General features: G+C 37.6%; 1 protein-coding gene across 6 annotated transcripts in view; it reads right to left on the bottom strand.

Moving 5' to 3' along the window:
* Window positions 1-8,820: 8,820 nt before the first annotated feature.
* Window positions 8,821-18,468, bottom strand: part of USP33 (ubiquitin specific peptidase 33) — a 40,374-nt gene continuing 30,726 nt past the window's right edge. For all 6 annotated transcript variants that reach the window (XM_071810551.1, XM_065842226.2, XM_071810553.1 and 3 more), the window contains 5 exons: window positions 17,476-17,557; window positions 14,851-14,959; window positions 13,171-13,273; window positions 12,340-12,408; window positions 8,821-9,997 (listed from right to left, as the gene is read on the bottom strand). In XM_071810551.1, the coding sequence (XP_071666652.1) occupies window positions 9,840-9,997; window positions 12,340-12,408; window positions 13,171-13,273; window positions 14,851-14,959; window positions 17,476-17,557 (521 nt within the window). In that variant the 3' untranslated portion in view covers window positions 8,821-9,839. The remainder of the gene's footprint in view (window positions 9,998-12,339; window positions 12,409-13,170; window positions 13,274-14,850; window positions 14,960-17,475; window positions 17,558-18,468) is intronic.

The following is an 18,468-nucleotide window of genomic DNA, read 5'->3' as shown; positions in this document are numbered from 1 at the left end:
TTGTCTAACCACACCCTACACCACCAGGATTTGCTTTGAATTCACTGAGGAGGACTTAAACATGGTCTGCCATCTTGCCCAAGAAGCAATAACATCTACTGATGGGGTGATAACAAAGAGCAACTGGTGTTAATGGTGTGATGTTCTAGGTGATGGTTGCTGCTAATGAAAGGGACATTCCCCACGCTCCTGCCCCACCTCTACATGCCCCCTGCTTCGTCCTGGATGGAATCCAGCCATTGTGTCTCTACAGGGTAGTTTAGTTTGGCTCAGCTAACCTTCCAGAGGAAAATTAACAATATGCAAAGAAGAAAAATGCAGACCCTGTGTAGTAAGGACTGAGATCAAGCAGGTTTACTGAGAGCTCCACCCAAGAGAATTTGCATTTCAACCTGGAGAAGTTTGAAGCTGTCTGGGGCTGTACCTCCACTCTGTCCGCACAGTTCAAAAATCTGTTTCTTCCACTCCAGCAGCTCCTTCCCCACAGTATCCTACAGCAGCTTTTAAATAATTGCCAAGTCTTAAGGAACATGCTCCTGCCTAGCAGCACATTGCTTTCTCCAATACATTTTCACTTCTAATCTCCCTTGGTCTTCACGTACCCTGCCCAAACTACATCACATTCCCAAGTCCCGTGGCTGCAGTTTCCTCTGTGCTACAGCATCTATCTTGTATCAGTAATTGGTAGCTGCATTTGTTATGGGCAGCCTTGAGTATTACTCATTTATAGGGCAAGAACAATTTCTCTGGTCTCAATGTTGGTAGTAAAACCAGAGAACAACAAAATAACCCCCACCACTATTCTGATCAAGGGAAAATGGTGTCACTGTCAGCTTCTCAGCATGTTACAATGGGACAAGCTAAAAAATACCACATCAGCCCCCAAGTCGGTAGCTTCTACAAAATCAGGAGCTGAGATGTTTCATATCCCTCCACATCACTGAAACCTCAGCTCATGTTTGTGCATAGAGAACTGCCTAGGACCACAAAGGCCAGCACTGATGAAGCTGTTATATTTCTACCTGTCTGAATCCATGAAATAGTGTAATTACTTCTATTATTAGAGCAAATTAAATGTGATTTTTTTTTTTCCTAACAAAAGATAAACAAAGTTCACTCTTCACAATGCAGCACAATTGAGAAGTTGTTCATGAGGTCATCTGGGTTAGTTCTGTGACAGCTGCTCTGGTCTCTTTACACGGGCCATGCCCCAAGAACAGCATTAGCCAGCTAATCCTGCTTGCTACCCAACGCTGCAGTTAAAACAGCGCTTATGTTCTTGGCTACAGCTCGAGATCTACCCAGGGTCTTAAAAAGGGCATGCAGGATGAGGAAGATTACAGCTGCATTTATCTCCAGAATTCAGCTCAAGCTTATTTGTTCTGAGTCAAGGGCAGCTCTGTAGGACTGGCTGGTTGTGTGGAATTACTCGGGTGGCTGCACAGTGAGTCCTGGCCAAGAGCAGAGTTTTTCTCAAGCCAGCTTAGGTTCAGGAGGGTCAACTCCCACAGAACAGCCCAAACCTAATGAACAGTCCTGGACTGGATGGGAGTTGGCTTAGCAAACACTCAGAAGTCTCTGCATTAATTACTTTACCATCTCAATAATTTTTTTCATAAGTACTTTAGGGGTGGCCTTTGGATTTTGTATTTACATATTTCTAAAAGAAAAAAAGAAACAGCATAAAAAACTGAGCTAAAAAAAAAAACAAAACAAAACAAACCAAAAAAACTCCAAACCAAAACCAACACATTTTGAACAGTGCTAAGACCATTTTCTGCTGAAACACAGTTAAGAAGTTATTAGTTTATTCCCATTTTATGACCATATAGTTAAAGTAGGGGCAATCTAACCCCAACTGGTCTAAAAATTTGCAGTTGAGATCTGATATTTATTTATAATAATTAAATTCATTAGGCTATATTCCGTGCAATATCTAACCACTCCTTCCTCATGAGATATCCATTTACATGGCTTTTACAAATTTCAGTAGAGGCTTCAAAGTCAGGTAGATATGAAACGATAGCTAGACTGTAGTGCATTATTAAAAAAATATTCCAGATTGGAACTCATTAAACATAAAAGCAGTATAGCAAGAAGGAAGCTCCTTGTTTTTCAGAATATAATCTACTTACTTTTTAATGCTCAAGAGTGTGGTTTTATATTTCAAAACATGTTATGAACTCCTGCCCAGACAATCAGTTTTCTCTTTCCTCTCTCCTTTAGAAACATTCCTTTGATACATGTATAGAGATAGAGCACTCTCTGGTATTGGTAGTTCTGCATTAATACTTTCAGCTATGTCCAACCTATCTAAAGATGTGTCAGGTCACGGAATATCCCTGTTACTGTCTTGACCGCCTTGCATATTCCATCAGGTCCAAGACCACAATACAGGGCTCTATTGTTACTCAAACTGAACAGTGTGCAGTATGTTCAACATAAACAAGAAAACCGCAGAAATTTTCAAGTAAGATGTAGGTGTCTAAGTCAAACTAACAAACAAAAAGACCCAGCACGTTTCTGCCTGGCCTTTACACACATTTTTTTGTTCCAAACTGAAAAGTGTTTTAAAGACAAGCGTAGCCTGTGATTAGGGCCCTTCCATACAGGATATGAAAGACTGAATTTTTATTTAAATCTAATTGCCACCACACAGCACTGGATACCAGCACTGCTGATGGGTTTAAAAGGAGAGATCCCTGTTCAGGGCTCAAATCTAAAGTGGACCGTAGGCACTTTTCAGATTTAGGTTAACAGTGCGATCAGGAAGCTTAACATCTTCTGGAGGATGCTTGCAGAGCAGAATCCCAACAAGTGCCTCCATTACCTGTATCTTTTGCAGTATCTATAGAAAAGAGCCCAGGAAGACAGGCCCCTGCACTTGAGTGTGCAAAGTCAAGGTCACACATGAAGCTCAGATTGCTACTATCTACTTAAAGAGATAAATTACCGTGACTACCCAGCTTGGTTGGAAAGCAAATTAATTATGCTACAAACAAACAAGGTAAGAGAGAGTACATTTCCCTACGGGAAACTATTCAGAAGCTAAGACACCAAATAAGAGTTCATAGCTAAATATGTGTCTTATTTCTTGCTTCTACAGTTAAATTGTAAAGTCAGTCTAAATATAAAAACCTCAGTACTAGACTAGAAATTTAATGGAAAATATTAACTGCCAATCAATTAGCATCTTGACATATATAAGTGCATTTCTGTTTCTATAGCTGAAAATCTCCAAGTAATCTTACTTCTGGTCCTAAAGAGAAGGCGTGTGCATCGCTGGAAACAAACCTGCATTCACAGCATGAGCAAGTGCTGGATCTCTGTTCATTTGGGTTTGGCATTTTAACAGACACCCTGTGGGGTGGGGAGGAAGCCACATATCACCATGGTAACCAGGACGTCTTGTTTTAGCATGCACATTAAAAAACATACAGGACAGAAGAAAATTAGTCCCCTAGAAGAATATTAATTTCTGGGCAAAACTCTTCATGAACAATGAAAAGTTCTTGGCATCATCCTGTGAGATACAAGACAAAATTTGCTATTTTTCCTTTTTGACAGCTGACAATTTACTTGAGCAAAATTTTTTCTTACTTAGAAGAATCAAATTATTCATCTCCTCTGCCCTCTTTATTCTTCTCAAAGTATTTTAAGATTTACTTTCTCATGTGGCAAGTTATTCCAAAAATGTATCTTAATAAAGTTCTATATGTATAGCAAGATCTTTTTGAGTTCCAAGTGAAAAAGGAGGAACATACCTGGAAATGAAATCTCCTCAACTTCATTTATATTATGAAAACATTTTGTGGGTGGTGACTGCTTTATTTTTGCACCTCCTGTGCTGCTGAACAAATAACTAGTAAGCAAAGTAAGTGATTCATCAGTATAGCATAAAGGCATATCAAAACTGTATAAATAGAATCATGGAATGCCCTGAGTTGGAAGTGTATAACCAATGTATTCCTATTATCCCAACTTTAATTTTTACTGACATTTCATAATAGGATATAATCAGTAAGTCAAGTATCAACTATATTTCCTCATGTCCACTCATTTCAATAACCAGAACTTGTATGTTACCCTTTTAGCTTAATCAACTATCTTCAACAAGTCAGAAAACAAAATTTCTTGCTTATTCATCTTATAAACACTGTATATGAGTGATAAAGTTCCTACTGCATTTCCTTAAGTCTACACATATACCCATCTATGACCCTTAGAAGGAGACTTGTCATCAAGTGATGTGGCATCTAGTATCATTAACAACACATAAAACCTGGCAGACATCAGCGAAATGTTTCTCACAAATGGATCTTCTTTTTCTAGCGGCATGTCTCAGCTGACACACATTTAGAAGAGAGGAAGATTTTGTATTGCAAGCAAACATCTGTACTATTAAATGTATTATAAACAGATGATGTTTTATCTTACTGTGTGGCAGTGTTGAGGCTGCTTTTTATGGAGAAACAGCCTTGTCACCTTGTCGAATGGCTGGAAGCTAGGCTAAAGCTATTCTGAATTTAAGACAAGTCACACGTTTTTAACAGCTATATATATACATTATAGAATATATTCCAGAAAACAAGTTATACTTTTCACTGTTAGGGACAATAGCCCTTTTACAATTTTTTAGTGAACTAGGCTATTTTCTAATCTGCTACGACTTTGAAGTCTAATATAAACCAAGTTAGTTTGCAACCAGATAATAACACTGAAAGTGATTTGTCTTTGTGACACTTCAGAAATCTAGAACTCTTATTTTGCTTCCTGCTACTAATTGTCAGCTCTGGATGGCTTAAGTATAGAGAGAAGCCAGAAAAGCCATCTGTTTGGAAGAATTAAAAAGCCTAGTTGTTTTACTCATTTCCTGGGCAAAATGAAGAGCTGAAAGGTTTTCAGTGAGAAAACTGCTTAGACTGCACTAAGCCAGATGTATGTAGGGAATTCAAAAGGAGTAAATGGAACAGAATTTTCTTAGTTCAGTATAAAATAGTTCTACAGCAAATATGAAGAAGCCACTTGCCTCTTTAAGCAGATAAGCTGTAAGTTTTCCTGTAAATTTTCCAAACCTCAGGTCTACTTTTCCAAATGAACTTGTATGATGAATATCAGAATAAACTATCAATCAAAAAAATCACGCCAGTAGTATCATTATAAATATCATATATAAATGCTTATAGTACTAACTTAAAAGAAACTTCTTGTCTTTAGTACTTTTAAAAAAACCCCTAGGGTATCTTGCGTTAGAAAAAGCCAATCACTATGAGTTTTGAATCTGAGCAGCAGGATTCTTCATCATGCATTAGCATAGCACATGTCAGTGGGACATACTGCTAACTCAACAGATACATGAAATTCCCCTGCTCTGGGGCTTCCAAAATACACGACCACACAAATGTACAAAAGGCTCTAAATATAAATTCTTTCAGATGTCACTGATTCTTGCACTCTGCTGGAAGGACAGATTTCTGAGTACATTATCTGGCCCCCAGAGTAGGGACTGACACACTTGTCAGCTCCAATCTTCTGCCACCTCTACTTTGATAGCTCAGTCAGACTAGAACTTCCACAGCAAATATGGTCTTGTCAGGGAGAAGAAATAGATTAATTAAATAAAAACCCCTAACTAAATTAGCTTCCATTGACCCAGCTGCACACAGTAGGTTTGCAAGTCGTAGTGTGGTATGTAGACAGAGCAGTAAAATTCAAACGCAAGATCTCGTTAGCCCTGTCAGGGACCTGTGGCAACAACGGGTGTGGCGGTTCTCCCTTGAATTCGGATTTGGCAGGTTTGTGCGTCTCAACACAGAGAGCAGTTTTTGTCAAATAGATACCAGAGAATACCTTAAAACATGTTTTCGATGCATTCAGGCAGCTCGACAGCTGACTGATGAGTACTCAAAATATGCAGCGCTATCAAATCAGTTCTGAATTTGTCTGATAGGAATAAAAATAGCTTTTGCTCTTTTCCATCAGATCTTGATACAGCTCTAACATGCCAAGCAAACTTTCAGGCCACCACCAATGGGAAGGCTGACACCCATTTCGGCAGTCAACTGAGCGTCATTCATCTATCTGAAAACAAAAACCAGCCTTTATTGGATGCATCTACTCAAGATTGCTATTCCAACATGGAACCAAAAATAATTACTGTGGTGCCTCTAGTCACAGTTCAATTAAGAGACTGGAGAAATAGATTATGTGCATTTATATCTATCCCTAGACACAGGACTAATTTAAAGTATACTTGCAGAAACAGCTTTCTGGACTACCCAAGTCAAACAATGAACTTGCATCATAGAATTGTCTTCAGAACTTCCTTCATTTCCTAATGTTCCAGTCATAGGAGAGGAAGAGACTGGCCTTTAAGTCAGTAGAAGTATAGCATGGGATAATTTTACAGCTAACTAGCAGGTCATTTGTATTGTGTTACTAAGCAAGCAGACTACTTAGCTTTCACCCCTGAAGCATATTAGAAAAGCGCCTTCTTTTACTACTAAGCAAGTCAACAGCTCTTCTGCCAATCTTTTTCCCTCCAATTACACCGTTTAGCTACATCCCGTATTATCAGAAGCACTCCCTGCAATGCTGGGGGCTCAGATGAACAATTAGATATACTACTTGCAAAAAAGCTTTAAAAATGTAGAAAAATCAAGCTTCGAGCTGATAAGTTCCCCACGCCCCCCATGCATTTCCTCCAGAAGAGCAGATAAAAGTTAGCAGACTAAACAGCAGGATTTTAACAGCTCCAATCTAGATTCCTAGGCCTAAAATATGGACTCCACTGAATTTTTCCCTTCTTGAAATGACAGCTTCCCTGGCACCCAAACACAGCGCTGTGTTTCCTCAACTGGAAACAAATGAACAAAGAATCCAAATAGTCTGGTGAAAGGCTTATGGAAAAAGAATAATTTCCACAGCCCCTTCCTGAGCTGCATTCTTTCTTTGCTGCGAATCAGACGGCGATTCACAGTCCAGGCTTCTCCTTCACCTCCACTCCGCAGCGCTGCCGTCCCTCCAGCGTACACAAGCATCCATCTGGAGTTCTCCCACGTTGCCTCACTTTAAAACGCTACTTCCATTTCTGTGGCATAAAATCCTTTGTAGGGCTTTCAAAGGGCTAAAAGCAAGACAGTCACGCCTTTGGAACTGTCTGTCTTGAACACAAATGCATCCATTTCATCTCTGCAAACTCAGGATTTTTAGTTTTGAAAAGCATGACAAGCAGCTGTAGCGTGAAGATGCCTTTACCATGGTGACAGAGGCATTTCACAAACTCTGCTCGTTTGAAGTTGTCTTGTTACTGATCTATGTGCATCACAGTTTACAATTATGTTTGACTATGGATTCTCAGACACCCAATGGAAAAGACTGACAAATCTGCCAGATTTCTAATAGGCTACCTAAGCCCAGCACAAGCCACCACTTCTAAAGCTGAGGCAAGTATTCCTATTCATCTACAAAAAAAATAGTTGAGTATTATCCAGCAATTATTTCCACATGGGAAATCTTGCATCTTCAGCATTCTTTTAAGCAACAGAACAACTTCATTTTTCAACACTGAGTCTCGTTGCTCTTCTCTGAAATAACCTCTCCCAACTTGTATTTATCATCATATAGCACTCGCCATTGGGCACAGTACAGATGAGGTCTCGCAACAAGCACAGCACCAAGTAGAGCAGAATAATTACCTCCTGTGCCTCACATCTGATGCTTTTGTTACTATTACCCAGAACAGGTTTCGGTTTGGTATAACTGGATTTTAACTCTTTGTCTGATCTGCTGTAATACCCAGAATACATAGCACAGGACTGCTTCATTCCCCAGCAAGATGGTGTCCCTAACACTCAATCCATTTTTCTCTTTCAAGTTTTACAAGAACAATCTGTCCCACCATCCAGGTTATTAATGAAAACACTGAGTAAATTGTTAACCCTGATCACCATATAGTGATTTAACCAAGAAAATATTTCCCCATTTTCCAATTAAGAACGTCATGTACGAAAAGTTCTTCCTACAGTAGGCAGACCTCTTTGTTGTTATTTAGTGTTAGTATTTTAGGGAACGTTAAGAATAGCTTAAATGTTATTGTTGACTTTTCATAAGCAAGTTAACTTTACCTCAATCAGTAAGACAAGTCCATAGTAGTAACCGATGGGTTTGTTTACCTTGTCCATACAAAGGTACCATTACAAGTCTCTGCTCACCATTTCTCTACGTTTACACCTGTGTACATACGCTAGGCTTCTCAGCTGCCCACATCCCATCACCTCCTCCAGAATTTAAGGAATTTACATATGAGTTCAGAAACATAACAGGCTGGCCAAGAGTTACTTGCAATCCAGTTTAAAATTGAAAAATGTTTTCCTGTGTACCAGCCATATAATCATCGGCTTCATACTGCTGTACATTTACCCCTCTTACTTACACTGCTGTGGTTTTAGCTTTGGTTCTTCTCAGGTAGGCTGAGGAAAACACTGAGATTTAAGAACTGACTCCTACATAGCACATTAGCAAGTACTTCAGGTTAAAGGACACTTTTTCGAGGTCTCTTACAGGTGGCTTTTTATCCAGGATGGCTTTAAGAGCTTTACAAAGTTCAAACCCAGGTTGATTTTAAACTAGATATAAAGTTATCCAGAAAAATGTTACATCAGCAGTTCCTTACTTTGGAGCTAAAACTGTCAACATCATCGCATAAGTGGTCAAGAAATATAGTCACGTGTGTGTGAGCGCAGTACCACGGCACTACTTCAGAAGTTTCTGTATTGATGTAACAAGTGAAAACACATTTAAGAAAGCTTTTTTCCCCACTTCTTCCACAGTTTAACTTCTTTTATTGATCCAGCCTTGAATAATGCTGCTTATTTGGTAACAATATCAGGCAAAACCAAGAGCAAGTGCCATTCTGCATTCCAATATTAATCATTCAGTAAAGTTTTGCAATATATACATTTTATCCAGCTTCTGACATTATAGGTCATCATGCCAATGAAAATTTTTAACAATACAATAAAGTCCTTCAAATGGAACTGTTTATGAACGTAATTCAAGAGACTAGACAATTTAATTTCTGAAATTTATATCACTCATGTCCATAATAATTTTACATTTCACACTTCATGCTCTCAAACATTACCCTAGAGAAGACTAAATCTTTTTGTCACATATACTATTAAAGACACTACAGAATTACAGAAGACTACAATAAGATGTAAAATTTAGTAGGTAATAAGTTATGACACTTGCTGACTAAAACAATATTCAGGCTACACTAATGTTTGATCCATTCAAATACAATAAGTATCTGGATGTTATACACTACCCATTTCATATACTTACAGTGCAAAATAAGTGAGAATTTTTTTCCTGAGCGTTTAGGAAATTAACATCCTTTTACGTGGATTGCAATCGGTAACAAAGAAAAAGATACTTCCCACATCCCTATGCTTGTCAAGACTGTGCAATTAAGACAGGCAAAAGCTTGTAGATAACAGAAACCCAAACAGGAATCAGAAGGGTTATTGAACATCTCTGAAATTTGTCCCCATTTTTCAAGTCTAAGGATATAACAGGTTTTGACTTTTAAAAAAAAGTCAGGAATTACATTACCAAACACTCCAAAATGTACAAACCATGTGCCTTCCAAAACAGAGAAACAGCTTCTATTTAAACAAAACGTAACACATATTTCAACTTACTATTCTGTAGTTAATGTAATGCCCAGTGAGCTGTGCCTCCATCAGACATAAGAGAATAAAACTTTTAGGAATGTATTTTGGGCATTTTGTAAGGACGTTGGATTCCTTACAAGCTCATCTTTTTCTCAACAGCTACAGACCATGAGTTTCTAATTCAATCTTCTCCTCTGTTTGCAAGATATCAGGTTCTGCTGGAGGAACAGGTGGTCTCAGTATAATCTCTGGACCTCCACCATAGATTGACTGAAGAAAATTCCATGTTTCTTCAGATATTTGTCCAGAATCTGCACCTGAAAATATTTGGAAGTTTTAATTACTATTTAGAATAATTCCTTCATGATTCCTTTGAAGTCCGTGACAGATATAAAAAAAAAAAAAAAAAAAAGAACAGATTCAAATTTAAAAGCACAAATTCAGATTAGGGTTTATCTTGCATCAACTACCAAACCTAATGACATGTTTTGTGTTGACTTTATACTTCTCGATTCTTACAACTACCTGCTCTAAACTATCCAGTACTTAACACACCCCAAGCATTAAACACATGAAGGTTCTACGATAAGCTCCTTATCTGATACTCATCAATCAAGCTGACAACTGGTAGCTCTCGGTACATAAGAAACAATGATTCACATTAATGCGAGGCCATGTAGTCCCATCAATTTCTCAGTTAAGTGCAAGGACTCCAGATTCTTGTTTCAAATAAATTAATATTGACAGTAAAGAACAAAAATGTGAGAACCACAGTGAAATTCTCAGAACCACAGGGAGAAACCACTAATGCCCCTTGTATGTGGCACTGATGGGTCAGCCTGATTTCTTTTTGTTCACTGATTAAAGTCTTTGTTTATGATTCTGTTCCTCTGTCTCTCTCCTGTCTCAGGTCAGCATCCCACAATCATTTCCGATTTTCCATAACCTTCTATAGGGGCAAAGGGCAAGGGAGCATCAGCACACCGCCCCTCTAGGTTTTGACACAAGGATCCTGTCTGATCCAGTTGAAATGATTTCTTCACACCAAGCTAGGCAGAGAGGACACATTTCTATTCTATCTGAAGAAACCCCCTCTTCTTTAAGCAATTCATTAAAAACCTGTGCCACAGCAAGTTTTCCCCAGTATCCTTACTGGATACTATTAATTTGTCTTGTTAAGCCTAATTTCAGCACCCTCCTACTCAAAAACAGAACAAAAAAAGCAGCCCCTTAACAAGGGGACTTCTGCCCCAAACTCCCTTCTGTTTCTGTCCTCACCAGCTGCCCTGGGGTGTCTGCTACTGCACTTCACCTACAAGTAGTTTCCAAAGAGGAAGGGTACAAAGAGCTGCATGTTTGTTTAGCTGCACTAAGCCACGCAAAGTCACAATGTGGATCCTACGCCAGTACTAACAACGTTGTGTCTCAGTTTTACTCATTTAGATCCAGGTACTTGAAAACCAACTCCATCTCTGCAGGCCCAGGAGTAGATCTTCACTCCCTTAACCAGATTCCAGCTCTCCTAACAGTCAGGTTTAGCTGAACAGGCTTAGTGAACCAATGGATCGGGATCACTGGATCACAGAAATCTGTAATACTGGACGCTATCCACTCCCACCTCTTCTCTGACGACTTAAGAGAAATTTGCCCAGACTATTTAACTTCATTTCTACCCAAGTTCTAATTTGAATCAATGTAGCTGAAGTTAAATCAACAACTGGCTAATTTGCTATCAATTATTGATTCTAATTTTTTTTACTACACATCAGTCAGGCGCTTTATACCTTGTAGTTGAATTCTACAATAGCATTTAAATCATTAAAATGTACTGCAAAACCCATATGTGCAAGAACTCATTCTTTTTTAAATATACTCTTGGCATTTTACGATTTGTGAGGTTTCTGCAGGGCCTAGTGGCCTCCAGTGAATTGCCATCAGTAGGTCCACTGTATGCTGTGGTATTAAGTTAAATCGGGAAAAAAATCCAGTTATTAAATAAAAGTTAATCTTAATACTGCAATTTTTTTTTAAGCTGAGCTACAATGAATTTAAATATCCATAGGAAGTCTAAAGTCTTCATAAAGCAGGCTTGTACTTGATTTCTGCCCCCCTGTACCTACAAATTTCAAATAAATGGTATTAAGCATCTGACTGTGAAGAATAAGAAAGAAATCCCTAACTCTGAACACTAGAGAAGCTTTTGCAATGTACAGTGGCAAATAACTTGCAGAAGAATGAGCACCAGCATTTACTTACTATGGTTTATTTCCCTGTGTCAGAAGGAGCTCTCAGTTCAAATTAGGTTTCGGGAATCAAATAGCTACATACAGATATATGACACAGTCTAAAAGTCGAGTATCTCCCAATTTATGTTAAGAAAACCCAATTAAACTAAGTGATACATAGCCAAAGCACACTTTGACCATTTAAACGTTAACTCTGACCTCCTGCTACACTCTCACCTATATTTGCATCAGTATAGTATAGATATCAATTCTTTATTTTAAGAATAAGCTGCTCCCCCCGAAACAGGCACAGAGATTCACTAGGAATTGCCTTTTTATGATAACAGTCAAAAAAACCAATTCATAATAAATTTTGTGAACTTCAGCAAAGACATCATAAAGAGCTCAAAGCTGCAGCAGTATTGGACACCTACCTTGTTTTAGCACAGCATTTCCACACTTTGTTACTGCAATCTTAGCGTTATCAATAGGACCAGGAGGATCTAGTGACAGAAAGATTAAAAATGGGAGAGCTGAAAACAAGAGCAGGTTGGAGGTTCTGTTTTCAAATGAAAGGAGTAATAGCTCGTTTGTTTACTGCTTGTTCTTGTACTCCTTAACAGTACGTTCTAAGTTGTTAAAAGCTAATCAGAATTTTAATTAAGAGCAAGTATTTCAAAGCATTCATGATTACAGTAAGTCTTCAAGCAACATAAACCACAAATTAATCTTAATTCTTACCCCTAGAAAAGTTGTCCTAGAGCAGACTCACAAGATTATAGAACATTTTATCAGCATTTCCATTTCAAAACTTTACAGGCACCGAAAGTGGACTAAAGTGATATCATTATAGTTGTTACCCAGTTATCTGTGGGTTTAGGTTGTGACAGTAAGGTCACCTTTCCTCCAGAAGCTGTAGCATTATCTATTGGTTTGCACAGCAAAATCCATCCCCCCCTTGTACTTCAATAAATTTTCCTGCTGCTGCTAACAGCAAAGCCCCTACAACCAACCAACATTCTTTCTAAAACTATCCCATTATCCATCCTTGTGAATTATTTGGCTGTATTCTATAATTTGGTTCCTGGCTATATTTGTACCCCATAAAACGTATGTCTTACATGTTCGTTTTAAGAGCTTTTGTTGCCATCTCCATCTGTTCTTCCTACAACCTTCTTTGCAAAGCATAAACAACTGAAACACTACCACTACATGATAACAAAAAAGAAAATATTACCCCTATTTTGAAAGGGAGCACAGCTTACCACTGTCTTTACCCTTTACAAATCCTTCCCATTCTCTGAACCACTGCATACTGATGCAGTAAAATGTTGATGGAGATTCTTCCTCTTGGAATGCTCTATTAAGCTAAACGGAAAAAGAACACATGGGGTTTTTTTTCTGCTTTTCTTTAAACTAATTAATTATTTTAACCACTGTAATTATTAACAGCATAATATTACACCACGACAGAACATTTTAAAGAACCATCAGAACAGTATAAACCCGGTGAATTCCTGAGGTGAGATTTTGATGTAGTAGTTGCCTTCATATTAAAAGAAGATTTATTCTTTACTTGAGAATTTATTTTTTCCTGAAAACAGCAACATATTCTTCGCCATCAAACACTACTGGATAATTATTGTGAAAGGCTGAACTTTCAAGTAGAAAAGTTATTTTTGTAAAATAAAATACGATAGAACAGCGCTTTGAAATATTCGCTCCGTAATTTTATCGAAGGGTCTTTGTGTGATGAACTGCATCTTCATCTACGTTTGGTTTTCCCCTAATACTTTGAACAGATGCCAATACAATTCCAAGCAAGGCATGGTGAACTAATTCACTGAGACTTTTCATGACTTTTCTTTGCTTCAGTTTAAAAAACACAAAATATTTCTTGTTCCTACTATTTTAAAATTAAAAAAAAAATCACCGTTTTCTGAGTTTTTGTTGCAAGGCAGTGACTATAAATTACAAAAACCAGCTAAGTAAAGAGTCTTCATTGCATTTAACTAAATTTGTTTCGATCACTGTAAATTTTTTTTAATTAAAGTTTTAGGAAGTTTAACATTTTGTTCTTTATCAGATACTAGATCTTTTCACAGCATTATTTAGAAACATGCAAAAAAATCACTTAAACCTTTAAAGCCATTCTCTTTTAGCCCTGTAATAATACAGCTATACCTCCCCCTTGAAGCCATGAACTAAAGCACCAACAAAACTACTTAAGGTTTGAGATAAAATAAGTTTTGCCATCATTACCCCAAGAAATTTTTATAGAGGATAACAGAATTTCCTGTCTGCTAGCCAGTAAAAATACTTGCACATCAGTGCACATATAATCATTGGTTATACTGGAAAAATACTGATCGCTAAAGCAAATGAGGTTGACTCAACTAACCAGTGGTAACCCAAACTAAACTCACATAATCCCTAAATCATGGAAAATATAGTAGCTGCTTGACAGTAATTTTACAGATCCATTACAATACTAAAGTATTTACTTCACACTGAATTATTTATGTTTATGTCTCTAATAATACTTTAAAAATTAGAACCAGAGATAAAGATTAGGATTAACTTTTTGCTGGCATGTTGTTATTGCACCCAAGCCTTATCAGATTGCACAGAACAGATCACTGGCAGTGCATAAAGAACAACTGCTCATGCGGCTGCACTCTGCTTTCATACCACAAAAAAAAACAATTTAAGAAACACATTAAATATTTTCTTTAAGTACATTGCCATATAAACAGTTATTTGAGATATCACAAGAACGTTACTGTCAGTGACAGGAAAGAAGGGATTCTATATAAGTATGCAGATATTTAATAAAGGCCATTTGTTACAGGAATCACTGATGCACATCTGGTAACCGCTTGGGTCAAGTCACGAATATCAGGTGATGTCAAAAAGCAGAATGAATAAGTGTGTACTTTTTTTACCCGAATAAACATTTCCAATTCATTTTTCCTTCTTTTTTCAGTTCTTTCAGCCTCTATTTGGCAGGTGTGACAAACATACAGATGGTTAACAGCTGGTCCTCCTCCATACCTGCAGTAAAAGTGAAAAAAACATCAACCTCACAGAAAATACCTTGTAAAGAGATCGTGCACCTGTAGACATTGCAGGTATCAGCTTCTTATAATATGTAACAGAAGTCAGATACATGCCAATCACACTGATCCACAAACACCACCATTTATTTTCCTGGAAGTTTTTTGTACTCCATGCTAAGATATAACCATTTTCCAAGTTCCGACTGCCTAAAGCCAGCACAAACCATCTCAAACCCTCCTGTATCAAATACTTCAAAAAGTGTTACTATGGGAAGAACGCTCCAGCTGGTTCTATCTTAAACATGCTCCTCCATTCCGCTACAGGTTCTTCATCACTTTGCTGCCTCCTTGACGCCAGCCTCTAAATTTGTTTATTGTTTTGTTCTTGAGAAGTTAATTCTCCATGACCCTCCCCTCCATATTTTCCTTTTGTGAAACTGCACACATGGGAGCCTACAGGGGCACTGGTACTAAACAGCATAATAGTTATATATATATATACACACACATATATATACACATACATATATATATATATATATGAACGTAGCATTTGCTAGCCTGGAATCTACAGGCCTAATTAAAAAAAATACTCTTGAATGACTAGCAGCCTTAAGAGATACATTTACTACAACAGAAAGGTCAGGCTAACATACGCGGTGAGATAAGGATATTCCAGGTTCTACCTCCTAGTTGAATAATTATCTTTGTCAGAGCTGTGTTCTCTCTTCCAGTTTTGTTTCTCTTCTAAAACTTCAGATTTTATTTCAAAAATTAAATGAGATAAAAGAGAGTGCTCTTAAATATAGCAACATGAGTTCAGTTCAAAATATTGAAGTTCTTAAGCAAGAGTGAAAAATCACTATGTTTATTTAGTGAATAAAATTAAACAAAAACCTGCTGTGGAAGGCATTGGGTTTTTTCCCCTTTTAGACTTGTATGTTTGTCAGTCCATAAAAATAATAATTTAGGCTGCTGGTTTTCTTCCCCAAACACAGAAGTGTTGTATTTTAACTGAAAACTAAAGCATATTTCAGTACAACAGCACTTGTCCATACAAGTTTTTTGGTATGTACTCAGTCATCCCAACTTAAAGACACGTTTCATAAAATGGTCACTTCCCACTGAAACTGCACCTCTGAAGATGACACTTTGTCTTCAGACAGCACTGATCAGTTCACAAGTTTTGAACTAAAGTAGGTCAAGTATGAATTATACCATATTATCTTGAAGCAACTCTGACCCCAAAGTACTTGGAACGGGAGTAGTGCCACGTGAGCAGCAAAACACATGAGTCTGGGACACAGATTGGCAACTGGCATCCTAGAAAAATACCTCCTTTTCCTTAATGTTATCTCAGTAAAAATCAGCTTCCACCACAGCTGGCTTCCTCACCCTAAATTCTCACCCAATGCAGTCATGGTAGTCTCCTACAATTTCCAGGTAACAGCAAGACAAAAAGCAAAATGTGGTTGCTTCAGAGCTGTTGAAGGGTGCCTGTGCCAGTCGGGAAGCCAGACAGATCAGACACATGTTCAGCAATAACTATTCATACCTCTTTTCTACCTAGTAGATTACTCTCAAAATCCAGAGGACCCCAGCATCTCTGGGACTTCTACCTTTCTATCAAATGATTGAAGTTTGATGTCTTGTTAAGAAAGCTTATAGAGAAGGGAAAATAATGAGAAGTTTGAAAACATTTTCCTTCACATTTAGCAAATATTTCTGCATACCAAGAATGGAGAACGCTTTTGTCAGTCGGAAGAAAAATTCAGTACATCTAGGAAAGGGGCAATAAGCTGGAAATAGTATAGTTTCTAATTTTCACTTGTGTCTATTGAAACTTGAAAAAAACCCACCAAAAATCCAAATAAACAACCCTTTAGCTACAGTGCTTAGGTGGCAGGAAATTAAAAGCTAAAAATATTTAATGCAAGTGAAATACAGAGTCCTTAAGGTCATCAGCAAAGCTCTTCCGCAGCTTTTTGTTACTTTAAAAGGAGACACATCTTGCAAGAATCCCTCCTTTGTAAGCAAGCACTTAAACTTGACCTACATTAAAATGTGGAGCGGTTATATGGAACACTTATATCTAAGTTATTCTGAAGCAGTACTGGCAGCTGAGGCTGCGGACTCAAAGCCAACAGAAAAGCTCCGTCCAGCCAACACGAGAACAGGAAGCTGATACAGAGAGCTCTTTCAAAATACCTCTCGCAAAGCGTACTTCTGCTGACCTACTTTGTGTCATTTGCACATACCATACATGTTTATTTGGTTTAATACTGAAGTATTATCCCAGTAACACACTATTTTATGTAGGCTTTTCACGTTACTTTACACAAGCAATTTATACGCATCAGCCATTTGCAATCCCTTTACTTAGCTCTGTGCCTAGAATATACACATAGTTTTCTGAGCCACTAATTCTAAAGTCTGATGTAGCTGCTTGGCACACATTTGCTCTCAAACTGTATCACTGGAGTTTTTTTCCAGTTACTGTACAAAACTTACCTGCTATACAGATTATCCCATATATTTTGAGGTAGCATTACAACTAGGTCCTCTATGAAGTTTGCTTTGTGTGGAGGAACACCTGCAGAAGAAAAAGAAACACTTGTGATTTTTACTGGGGGGCAGCTGGGGAAGGAAGACTGTTAGAGATCTCTACATTAAAAAAAAATACAACCTTTCAATGAATTCAGAGAAATCTTGTGAAAAGAGCTTTAGCACAGTATAATCTATTATTGTATTTAAAGAGACTGCTCTAATTTTAGTCTCGTGAGACTGAAAAGTTTACAACAAGTGGATGCCAGCTATATGAAAGACTAAAATTAAAGGGCTAGAATCCTTTTTAGATACTGATCGCAACATGCCTCTTAAGGTATCCAATTAAAATGTTAAAAAGTGATTACATATTTTGTTCTATGTATGTAAGCACATTAGCAAACTGTTCAAAGTTAACTTATTTGCTGTAGACTTGAAACAACAGCAATGCTTGAAAGCAGTGAAATTTTTATGCAGGCAGAAATAAAGGGGCTTGCAGAATTAGAAGTGTTGAATTGAAGCACATGGTAAGCCACAATGTGCTATGCAGGAATTCTTTTGAATAGGGAAAATCTAGTAGTTCAGGCACTCGTACAATGAGTCATCTGCTGTAACTTTGCTGAAGGAAAGCCCCAGCCACAAGGGCTCATGTGTTCACCCTGCAAATTGCTACAGGGGTACAATATTCCCATGTGAAATGTTTGGTTCAGCAACAGGGGCAGCACCTCTAACGGCTAATCTAATACAGCTGTATTTTTTATTAGAAAATAGGTATAGGAACACCACAGAGTAATGATTTCTTGGAATGTTAGCGCTCAAATATGGATATTTCCCAAAATATGTTTTCCTTAATGTAATTCTCTCATTTTATTAACAATTCATACAAAGTGAAATATTTATGCTTCTATACAAAATATACAGAATTACTACTCTACTTTCACACTGCTACGCATTGGATAC

Source organism: Patagioenas fasciata, chromosome 6, assembly GCF_037038585.1.
Source record: "Patagioenas fasciata isolate bPatFas1 chromosome 6, bPatFas1.hap1, whole genome shotgun sequence".
Taxonomy (NCBI): domain Eukaryota; kingdom Metazoa; phylum Chordata; class Aves; order Columbiformes; family Columbidae; genus Patagioenas; species Patagioenas fasciata.
Note: the sequence above shows the minus strand (reverse complement) of the source record. Positions and strands in the feature narration are given on the sequence as shown.